This window comes from Gracilinanus agilis, chromosome 2, assembly GCF_016433145.1.
Source record: "Gracilinanus agilis isolate LMUSP501 chromosome 2, AgileGrace, whole genome shotgun sequence".
In the NCBI taxonomy this organism is placed as follows: Eukaryota; Metazoa; Chordata; class Mammalia; order Didelphimorphia; family Didelphidae; genus Gracilinanus; species Gracilinanus agilis.
Genome location: NC_058131.1, coordinates 685662385 through 685674759, shown reverse-complemented (window position 1 = coordinate 685674759; position 12375 = coordinate 685662385). Strand labels below are relative to the sequence as shown.

General features: G+C 35.8%; 1 protein-coding gene across 3 annotated transcripts in view; it reads right to left on the bottom strand.

The window, feature by feature from the left end:
* CCSER2 (coiled-coil serine rich protein 2) overlaps positions 1-12375 on the bottom strand; it is a 109399-nt gene that overhangs the window by 13702 nt on the left and 83322 nt on the right. Inside the window, exon 9 of one of the 3 annotated variants that reach the window (XM_044659155.1) lies at positions 1279-1363. The exons of 1 other annotated variant lie outside the window; for it this stretch is intronic. In XM_044659155.1, the coding sequence (XP_044515090.1) occupies positions 1279-1363 (85 nt within the window). Of the gene's footprint in view, positions 1-1106; positions 1364-12375 lie in introns of those variants that run through there. One more of the 3 variants, XM_044659154.1, reaches the window with a different exon arrangement.

Genomic DNA, 12375 nt, shown 5'->3' with positions numbered 1-12375 from the left:
AAAGAAGAGGAAAAGAGGGGCAACTTGGAAGATAAAGAAGATAGAAAATTGAAGGGAGAAAGAAAAAATGAATGGGAAAGTTAGGGGTAGAAGTAGAGAGAAAAAGGTGCACAGTTGCCTTGGAGAAAGGGAAAAGAAAAAACAATGGTCTGATGGGCATTAGTGTCCTGTATCCAATACCTTTATTAATATATAAATAAAATACTGAAAATGAGACTGCACATGAAGCTTTATCCTCAATGGAAATTCCCAATAATGGAAGAGTAGCAAGGATGGTCAAAGCAAAGAGGCATGGCCACCAAAGAAAAATTTGACTTACTTTGTCATTTTTCCTAAAACCATTCCTGATTAAAATTCATGCTGATATTTCATAGCTAATCTCTCTAAATGCAAACATGTCATCAGAAACAATTTGTAATAAAGCAATTCATAATCCTACCTGTTTAAAATTCCTCCAGTTTAGAATAACTGGAACTTTGCACAAAAGCCTAATAATGACAACTGATATAATTCACAAGAAGTTCAAGAAAATCCATGAAAAGGGCATTTCAATAAATATATATAAAGTATCACCAACTTACCAGATGTGCACATAGTAAGCATATTGTATAACACAATAAATCTAGTTTTGGAAAAGCAGATTCAAAATTAACAAGTGAATTAGGATTGTTAGCAGTATTAGTAAACCATGCATATCTGAAAGCCATTTTCCTACCCTGTAATACTGAAAGATCATAAATTTAAAAGAAATGCTAATATCAAAAGAGCTTTCTCATGAAATGTCTTTTAATAAAGCATCTCCTTTAGATGATTCTGAACTGCATTCCAAAGAAAATACTTGAGCAAACTGTATTTATAAATGAAGTCAACTCCATTCTGGATACATTATGTACACCTGTAAGCATGTGTGAACACACTTTAACAAACCTAGACAAAAAAATATTGCTTACTCATCTTAAGATTATAAAAAAGGAAAATGCATTAAGCATAATAAATACATTCATATGTTTATAGGGCTTATGCCATTCACAATAAGAACCTGAGGCTTGAGCTTTGTTAGAATAAAATAAAATTTTAATAATTTTTATGAAAGTCTAGGTTGCGGTCATTTACATGCGATCAAAGAAAGTGTTAAGTTAAGAAATAGCAACACAGAAACCATATGCTGGCAGCTCTTTCAGGCTGGGAAAGAAGGGTGCTCTAGAATGAACATTTCGTGCAAAGGGAAGATGTCTACTGGAAGCCAAGGTGAGGTATGAGTGAGAGATACAGACTCACTCTGTCTGCGGTGCGGTGGAACAGTCCGAGGGCTCCCTTGGAATGAGCCCTGCCAAGGAGAGAAGGAGGGAGCAGAATACCCACCCTGTGCAGAGAGAGAGAGAAGGGAGAAGTATAATAAAAAAGGGAACAGAAAAAGGGAGAAACCAAAAGCCATACCGTTTCCTTTTGAAAGAAAAAAAAGCCAGTGTTAAAAGTTTTTGGCTTGGTTTCAACTTTTATCCATACCACAAATTGCTTTTGTCTTTCAACCTAAGGAAATCTGAAATTGCTAAGAATGTGTCCTGCTAGGTATTTTTTTGGAAAGTAGCAAGTTATATTCTTTTTTTGTAGAAGAAACATTAAAAATGGAAGATGTGACTTGAAATGTTAAATATTTAATTCAAAAATGGCACCAAATAAGAATGAGGCAAAGAATCAATGATATAAATAGGTGTTTTAAAAATACAAACACTTTCTTAATTGGAAAGAATCAAAGCATTAACGGGTGAGATAAAGAACAATGACTTAAACTGACAAAATTTTTAGCATTAGGAGGAACCTCTACTTGGGCTTGTAACCTGCAACAAATTACTGTATGTATATTATAGTATGCAAATTTATGCTTCCAGAGTTATAGAATGTAAATCATTAGCCTCACTTATTATGATATAATCTAAATCAGAAAATTCTCACAAAATAAGGGAAGTTTCATATTGTTATAACCAATTAATGTTCAAACAAAGCAACTGGATATGAATTTTCCTCAGGTTTTAAAAATGTTTTTCTAAGATTATTTTCTATAATGAGACAAGACCCAATTCAGTCCACTATATAGATGTCTCTATTAAAAGTAGAAAACTAAATCTTACTTCTCTCATTTTGCTTTTCTGGGGGAGCATGTAAAGTAGCAAAATTGTTAAAGAGAATCTCAACAAAAACTTGGTAGGAGGGGGAAGGAAGAAAATCTGTAACAACATCAGGGATGACATCTTTAGAAAAACAGGTTTACTACAAGGTGCTCATAATGGAAAGAGCACATAGGGTCTTAATCAGCTTTAACTGTTAACTATTAGTTATGTGACCTCAATCAATCTCTCTGGATCTCTATTTCCTTGTTTATAAAACTAGAGGGGTAGAATTAAAAAAGCAGGAACCCAGATGCCATGTAAAAAGATAATCAATGATTCATTTAACAACTACTTATTAATTAGCTGTCAGTCATGTACAAAGAAAGCACCATTCTATATGCTAGAGGAGGTAATAAAGATAATTAAGACAATTCATGCCATCATGAAGTTTGCAACCTAGTCTACATGGAGGAAGACCTGATGTATGGGGGCTAAAATGAACAATGTACTGCCATGTAAAATGTTTCTGGAGTGTCTAGAACTAGTCATTTTATAAATGTTTATTTATTTATTTTTTACGAAGCCCTTACCTTCCATCTAAGAATCAACACTGTATTGGCTCTAAGGCAGGAGAGTGGTAAGGGCTAGGCAATGGGGGTCAAGTGACTTGCCCAGGGTCACACAGCTAGGAAGTGTCTGAGGCCAGATATCAACCTAGGACCTCCTGTCTCTAGACTAGACCTGGCTCCCAAACCACCGAGCCACGCAGCTGCCCCCATTTTTTTTTTAATTTAACGTAAAGATCATAGCATTCAGAGAGTGTTAAATGAAGATGACTCATGGGTATAATGTGCTATGGAAATAGCCTTTTTTGAAGGGGACAAAAAACTTGAGCAACAGGGATAGATTTATGCTCAAATCTGAAGTTAATTCCACTTGGCTGGTTATCTGAGTTGGTCCCATAGTCAGCGCTATTCCTCTCATAGTGAATAATGTCCTGGACTTGGGAGTCAATAAGACCTGTTTATTGAGTTTGGATCCCATCTCTGACACCTAATGATAGTGACCTTCAGCAATATAATAACCACTCTGAGCCTGTTTCCTCATCTGAAAAAAAAAGAGGGTTAGACTAGGTGGCCTCTAAAATCCTTTTTTTTAGCTCTAAATCTATGATTCCATAAAACTGCCAAAACAAAGCTTTAAAAAAGAAAAACAAAAACAACAACAAAAAAAAAAACATTCATTCTATGTCCAAGCCTTAACACTACTTAATCTCTCCAGAGAGGTGTCTTTCTTAAATATTTAATAATCTTCTCCAGTGAGAGGGATGACAACCTCATCGAAGCTCTGAAGATGCAACAGAATTCCTACCTTGGCCTCAAAGAGATAAATATTTTCTTAACCTATGAAAACAAGTTCTTAAATGTCTACATCTCCAGAAGGATTCAAAGGTCATTTGCAAAGTAGTTTTGGGAGAATACTCTGGAATGTTGGGGTTGAAGTAGTGAATACCTTTCATATACTGGTTTCTCTCTCCCTATGTTTGGAAATAGGTCTTAGATTTAATCTTCTGTGTGTACTGGTTGTTTGCATTCTTCTTGTAGTCAAGGTGGTTGAGTAGAGTGATTAAGAAAAAACATGGACTAGGTTCTCTGGAATATTTTTCCCCATAAGCTCAGGCTATGTTACAGAAAAGAAGTACAGAGCAAAAGATACTGCTTGTTCAGGAATACAACACACAGAACCTTCACTGTGTACTTTCTGTGAAAGTTCCTTGTCACTCTCAGTCCAAGATTCTCCCACCAGAATTTCTTTTCTTTTCCTGTTCTTCTCTCACACATGCAGAGAGTATGTTGATTTTGGTGACTGATAAGGCAAAAGTTTCCATTCCACCAGCCTTATCTGGATCTTTTCTAATCCAATTCCTCAGCTTATATCCATAGCAATAGCTTTACATGGATTGGAAAGAATCTCCTCATCTCGATTCCACCCAGATTAAATGATAAAATAGAGGTTAAATGGAATCTGGGACTATAACTCAGATTCAATTTTAGACAATGATGGATTTTCCTGATTGGTTTGAAGAGTGGATGGATTGTTGCTGTGGGGTTTAATGGGAGGAGAAAATGAGTTCTTAATAATTTAAGAGAACATTTAATGGCATTCTAGTAAACACATAGTGATTTTCACTTAGCAAACCAGAGATGAGCAAAACTGAGTTCTAAAATGCTAAAACATTTTGTATGCTAGTCTTACAATATTAATTAATGACAAACATGCTCTATTGTTAACCTATAAGAAAGGCTGCCTTATCCTTTATTCAGAAGTGTGGAGCAAGCTAAACACTTGCTTGACTGTTCTGTAAAGAACAGAGAAGTTAAAAGACATTATTAAGTTACATAAATGAAAACTGGGTTTGATTTTTAAAAGGTCAGTTATATGCTACTTCATTCTTTTTTCTTGACTGGTTCCTTTGAGAAAAGAGCTTAGGAAGATGAACTCTATTGATCTGGTCTTCAAAAATAGGGCGTATTTTGTAACAATCTAGTAAATAAGTTAGGGCATCTTCCACACATTACTTCTGGTCTCAGCTTTTCTCCACTTTTTATTTCTTGCATGTTTATGCACAAACTTTTATAATACTTTTTCATGGAGGTGTGAGGAGAGGAGAACATCAGTGTAAGTAATATTGATGATGGAATTCTACATAAATATCAATGTAGAAGATGGTATCTCTGTGTAGCTTTCTATACAAATAAGCAGTGAAGACTACATGTTTGATAAAATTATGCTTTAGCTGAACAGGCATATATAATTCAGTTCAGCTAAAACTTAAGCTAGTTTATAAAGAAATATTCCAGATATAAATCTCAAACCAGATATTAATAGCAGATACTTTATTTAAAATGCCAAAATATATTCCATCAAAAATTTTTCTTAGTTTAAATGAAGGGAAAAATAATGTGCATATTCTCAAACTGAAGGTAAAAGAATCTTTTTAAAATACTATTGAACCTCATTCTTTCCTTTGCTGCACAAAAGTTGAAGTAGCAGTAAATTAGCTCAAGACAGAAAAAATGAGCTTGTGACTACAAAGCAAGAAATCTAGGTATTGGGTTGTCTGGCTTGTTTATTTTTGGGGCAGGGGGATGGGGCAGAAATGTGGCAAGAACCAGTGTAAGAGGGCCTTAGATGTGTAATTTCACTGATATGGGGAACTCCCACTAAGGAAATTCCTTCTACCAATGCATATTTAGTTCCAAGAAAAGCAATCAATATTACTTTTGCACTTTAAAACCAAAAAAGAGAAATAACTTTTCAGGTGGTTATCCCCTCTTTCACCATCCTTGAAATAGTAGCTCATCTCCCAAAAATAAAAGACAGATTTAGAATATACAAGTCCAAGTTACCCAAAAGTAAACAAAAAACAGGAACAAAAAATGGGAAGATAAAAATAAGAAAAATTGTGTCTAAAGATTTAAGATCAGGAGCAGCTGGGTAGCTCAGTGGATTGAGAGCCAAGCCTAGAGATGTGAGGTTCTAGGCTCAAATCTGACCTCAGACACTTCCCAGCTGTGTGACCCTGGGCAAGTCACTTAACCCCCATTATTGCCTAGCCCTTACCACTCTTCTTCCTTGGAGCCAATACACAGTATTGACTCCAAGATTGGAAGGTAAGGGTTTTTATTTAAAAAAAAAAAGATTTAAGATCTATTTAATATAAACAAGCCAATTTTTTAAAATTTAATTTTGTTATACTTGACAAAAATAGGAAAACAAAACGGAAATAAGAACAAAGGGATTTTTAAAGCATTTGTCTTCTGAATTTTTCTTTCATTTCACAAAGATTTATAAAAAGCCTATGATGCTAGCCATTGTACAGAGTACAAAGTTGAATAAAATACTTTGAGGGAACAACCTCCAAAAGCTTATAATCTAGTTGGAGAAATAAAAATACACAAAAATAGCTATAATAAAAAGCACTACATGATAAATTATAATTGAGTTAGTACAAAGTCTTATAGGAATTCTGAGTAAGAAGATGCCAGTTCTAAGCTAAATAATCAGAGAAGACTTCATGGAGGACATGGCAATTAAGATAGGAATGGGAAAATGGAAAATTTTCAAAAATATAGAGAATGGGTAGGTAGTTGAGCAGTTCAGCAGATTGAGAGCCAGGTCAAGAGACAGGAGATCCTGGGTCCAAATGTGGCCTCAGACATTTTCTAGCTGTGTGACCCTGGGGCAAGCCACTTAACCCAGATTGCCTAGCCCTTACCATGCTTCTGCCTTGGAATCAATACATAAGTACTGATTCTAAGATAGAAGGTAAGGGTTTAAAAAAATAGAAAGTAAAAAAGAATGAGGACAAGTATGACTTTAGATATTGAAGGCAAAGAAAGTGGCATGTGTAAGAATGGGAAGAAAAGAACTGAATTCAATTCAATAAACCCTTATTAGATGGGTACAATGTACAAAGAGGTGGTGGGATGTAGTGGCACAGATGACCCACCATCTTAGAAGATCTGGCCTCATACATAAATAGCTGTGCAACTAAAGCAAGCTATTTAGCTTCTCAATGCTCCACAAAGTTCTCTAAGACTCTAAGTTTCTGAGGTTTTCACACCAAAAGTATCCCATACTGATGAAGTTATAGGTTTAGATCAAAATTGTGCAAAGCACAGTGTTAGGCAGTGAGGATAAATGGGGGGAGGGGAGGGGAATGTTCCCAACAAGGTCCTTTCATTCCTCTGGGATGCAGGAGAGAAATAGAATAATGCAGAGGACTGAAGCAGAAATTAGATATTCTGGCATATAGTCACATATCTGCCACTAAAGAACTGTATAACTTTGAGGTCATTTAACCATTGTGGAGCTCAAATTCCCACATTTGTAATTAGGGTTCTAGATCAGACAAGCTTTAAGATCTCTTCCAACTTTAAAGTTCAAAAAATATAAACTGAGGGGGCAGCTGGGTAGCTCAGTGGAGTGAGAGTCAGGCCTAGAGACAGGAGGTCCTAGGTTCAAACCCGGCCTCAGCCACTTCCCAGCTGTGTGACCCTGGGCAAGTCACTTGACCCCCATTGCCCACCCTTACCAATCTTCCACCTATGAGACAATACACCGAAGTACAAGGGTTAAAAATATATATATATATATATATATAAACTGATAACAGTAAACTTCAGATGCTAAAATTTTTTTACTATCTTTCAAACAAATACTGCTTTTAAAGGGATCACACTGCTTTAAAAAGAATAACATTTTAAGTAGACTTAAAACACAACATTTTTAAAGGATGCAAAGTGATCTCTCTATAACTCCTATGTTATGCAAGTTATTAAATTTTGAAAGGAAAACATTAAATTTAAGGAAGAATGGAAAGAACATTACTATTCAAGTTCTAAACAAAGCACCCCCACTAACTGCAACTTTGAGCAAAATTCATTTTCTACAATGTGCAGTGGTTGGACTAGTTATTTCTAAGATCACTTCCTATTTAAACATCCTATAAAATTAGCTTTTTTTAATCACTTGAAAATTTGGGTTATAAGCTGTACAATACAGATAATTTATCCTCAAGTTTGATAAGCCAGTACTATATTTAATAAAAATCAAATAAATTTCATGTTTTAGAGAAGTCTGTATTTCTGGACAAATACTACTGTTGTATGAAAAAAATTTAAATATTTTAGCAAAATTCAGTATTAAGGGGGGCAGCTGGGTAGCTCAGTGGATTGAGAGCCAGGCCTAGAGACGGATGGTCCTAGGTTCAAATCTGGCCTCAGACACTTCCCAGCTGTGTGACCCTGGGCAAGTCACTTGACCCCCATAGCCTTTAAAAAAAAAATTCAGTATTAAGGAAGATACAATCTAAATTATTTTTTCACGCTTCATAAACATCTATTTCTTATCTATATTTCCCTTCATGAGAGCTATTATTATACATTTATTGCAAAGTAAAAGATAGCATTTTAAAAAATAGTTAGCATTGTATTATGCACATATACTGTGTGTGCCTCATTTGAAAATGAAGTGAACCAGTTATTCATTGAGAATAATGATAATCAGTAGATAGACTGCTTTAGAACCCATGAAATACAAAAGACAAGATATCTCTAGTCCATCAGGTAAATTCTCAAAGGAGGAAATATGGGAATGTGTGGACAATAATCACCCAGTCATGTATGAGTTTCAGAATCTACCAATGGTGGGAATGCACTTATTGAAAGGTCTGTAAATAAACTGAGATATATGAAGTTATAGACTGTAGAGACCTTCTCAGAAACACTTCACTTATTTCTTCATCAATACAAAGTCACTGCCACTAGCTGCCACTAATCTTTTTTGTCACTATTCATTCACTTCCCAACTTACCATATAGCTTCTAAACTTATCACTCAACTAAAATGGTTCTTTCCAAAGTTAGTAGCACTCTTTAGAGTTTAGTTACATGGTTTTTCCTAGGTTATTATCCAATTTGAGTTTTCTGTAGTTTTTGACAGTGATGATCAATCCCCTACCCTCCTGGATTTCTCTCCTCTCTCGGGTTCTGTTACATGGGGTCTTTCCTAGTTTTTCTTATTTTGGAATGAATTCTTCTCAGTATTCTTTGCTTGTATCATGTAAAGCTCTGTCTTTGGAACCTCCCTTTCCTACTTAATCTAGTGTTCTCCTATTCCAACAGATCAATGACCAATTTTACACAGACGATATCCAAATCTACATATTCAGTTTTAATATCTCTAACTAAATTTTAGTACTGTATAATCAATCATCTTCTGGATCTTGCTACCAAAATGTCCCATCAGCACCCCAAATGAGTTTGCATGTTCCAAAAAGAATTCACTATCTTTCATTCCTACGTCAACTCTGCCTTCAAATTTCCCTATTTCTGCTCAATTTGGTTCAAATAGAAATTATTAAGTCTTGCAAGCATAGTAAAAGAACAAGAAAATCTAGACTCAGGCTTCTAGGAGTGAAGAGGATTTTAAGCATATAGCCCTAGAGTTGGAAGTGGGGTAAGTGACTGAGTGAAGATGTAAAGTCCCAAACTCAGGTATCTGACTACTATGAGTTATTATGTTCAAGCTCTTAGGGAAGAAGATTGCTCCTCTAGCAACCCAAAGTTCATTTCTTCTCCTTGTACATTCCAATTTCTACATAGCTACCAAAATAGTCTTCCTAAGCCAAAAGGGTGACCATGTCAGTTCCCTAGTCAAAATTTTCAATGGCTTTCTATTGTTAACTCAGAAGGAAGCTCTTCTGAAGTATCCCAGGGCCTTTTGCTTGCCCTAGTGATATATCATTTTTAATCAATGGCTTCATGTTTGTGGGACTCTAAATTTTCCTTGACAAAGAAAAGAGATCTACATAGAGATCTGGACAATACAAAACATATTTCTTATTCTTATCAGCATGCAAATGGCAAGAGAAGCAGAGATGTCAGGTCACAAGAGGTCCACATGACTCAGATGATACCCTCTCCTTAGTGCAGTTCTGAACCTGCTCTGAGGGCACACTAACCAAACACATCTCAAGTGGAGCACAAACTATGGCAAGTCTTGACCTAGGCCCTAAAATGACAGACTTTTCCCAAGATATCCTACCTACTCCTCCTTTTTTAGGTGCTGGATCAAATGATCTCCCTTGACTAGCCTATTTATAAAATAAATTTACTTTCATAACTCATTCTAGAATAAGTAGTCATTTTAGGATTTATGTGCATAAACACATATAATCACAGAACAGTGTTGTATGAGGTACAAGATGATAGGCAGCTTTGTCTATTTAACAATGTCTGGATAAGTGCAGAGATCACACTATCAGGTTTTCTGATAACACAAGCCTAAAATATACTATAAATAGAACCGACAACAGAATCTAAAAAGACAGGGGAAAATTGTGAATGAGTACTGAGTAAGGAGATAATCTGTGAACCCCAAGTGAGCTCCCATATTCATTACCTAAGTACTGCAACTTGTACACGTAAGGTACTGGGAACAAAAGATCTCTGGCCTATTCCTACTAGGCTCTAATCTAATTTTGTTTGCTTCAAACACAACCTTTCCTAACACAAAAATTCACTTGAGTTGCCATGAAACATTTAGATTCTTTTAGCAGGGAACAATTAGCTGTCATGAAAGATGATGGTCACCCTGTCAGTCCAACAGTTTTTTGAGCAGGAAGCCAATTTTCACTTAGGTAGTCCGGGGGGTCAATAAGATACGCCCTTGCTTAAGGTTACCAGAATATCAAAAGCAAGTTCATCAACTTGTCCAATAAATTTCCCCAGGGACTCACAGCTGTACACACATTTATAGGGAAGGGCATCCTGCTGCTGGTGTCAAGGGCATTTCTTCCATTAGTGTCACACTCTATATCCCCAGAAGCTAGTATTTTCCAGCTTTGCCTAGATCACTTTTCATTCTCACCACCTCATCCAGGGGCACTAAGACTGAAGTACAGCCTGCTACATCCCATTAGGTAGAACTGCCAGGGGGAGAGTTTTAAAAGAACAAAATAAATGCTACCAAGACTAGTCAGGATAGTTCAAAGTCTCAGTTCCATAATACAGAGGCATCAACAAGATAATTCAAAGATTTTGAACAGTAATGGGATTGGAAGTCAGGAACAATAACAGTCAGTATAATAGAAGTGAGCAGTTCAGTAAAGTCAAGGGAATGCTGCTACTGAGCTAAAATATGCTCATATCTAGATTGCTTGCTTGAAGCCATAGTATTCATGTTTGCTTTTATGTATCGTCCAATCTAACTGTGTACTAATCTCAACATGGTCCTAGGCCTTTGTCAACATGCCATCAAAGTACACCACTAACCCTGCCTAAAAAGATTTTGGAAACTATTTTTATAAGCATATGAAAGAGAGTTGGTATATTTTAACATATGAAAGCATGATAGTTTAATATAAAACCTGTCATTTTTCATTCCTTGTCACTTAGAGCAATGCAGAGTTTGTTGGCTCCCTATCATGTGTGCCATGGTGAATACCATTGTCTGGCCCAATTGGTCTGCAAACCATATTTTAGATCATTAATGACCTAGTAAATGTCTAGAGAAGGGCAACCAGGAGGAAAAAGAACTTGTGCCATGATGTGAGGATTACTTGAAGGAGCTAGAGCTATTTCTCATGGAAAAGCTCTAGGAAAGATGTGATAATGATCTTTCAAGTATTTGAAGGGCAACTCAACTTGGAATGAAGACAACTATACATATGCAAAGATTGTTGGGTGGGCACTGAGAAGTTAGGTTCTTTTTGATACTGGATAACTCATTAGAGATAGGTTATAGCATGAAAAAATCCAGTAATGCTAGTTCATCCTGTAGTAGTTCCTGGCTCAAGATGCAGAAAAGGGCGTTTCCTAGACTATCACATGTATACCTTGTCTAGACAATACTGGATATTGGTTAGTAGTCTCAATTGATAAAAGGTTTTCAAGTCTCCTGAAGATATATACTCATCAGGTAGCATCCCCTGAGAAGCAAGCAATTCAAAATCTACCTTTGTTTGCAATGGAGAAGCACTCATTATGCACATTTGTAAATAATCTGGCATGTGCCAGAAATAAAAATAAGAATGACAATTTTAAATTTATATAAAGCTTTAAAATTTAACTCAACAACCCTTTGAAAGTATTATTCTTATTTTAGAGATGAGGAAACTGAGGCCAAGAGAGGTTAAGTGACTTGTTCAAAGTCACAAAACCATTAATTATCAGAGTGGAGATTGAGAAATTAAATCTCTCTGACTATATCCTATTGCCTCTGAAATATAGAAATTCCCTAACCTTTGTAGCTTGCTGAGTAAACCAGTATGGAAGGTTAATGGTGTACCTAAGGGTAGAAGCAGCTTGTTCTACTTAAGGCAGGAACTAGGAGTTTCTCTCTCTCTCTCTCTCTCTCTCTCTCTCTCTCTCTCTCTCTCTCTCTCTCTCTCTCTCTCCCTTCCTTTCTCCCTTCTTTCCCCCCTCAGATGGTAAGCAAGTTGATCTGGGTTATATGCATATGATATTAATCTTTTTTTAGTATCATTTCTCTTTCCCTGTATATCATATTAGGAGCAATAATGCTAGATTCTGAATGTGTTGACTGAAAAAAAATTCTATTGAAATATTTGCAGAACTTTTCTGTTTTCACTTACTTGTCTTCCTTCCAGTTTCATCTTTAAATTTTCTCAGGTTGATTAAATTGGGTTTCTTGCTAATATGTTTTTTTCACCACTGCCTTCTACTGCTTCCTGCTGTTTG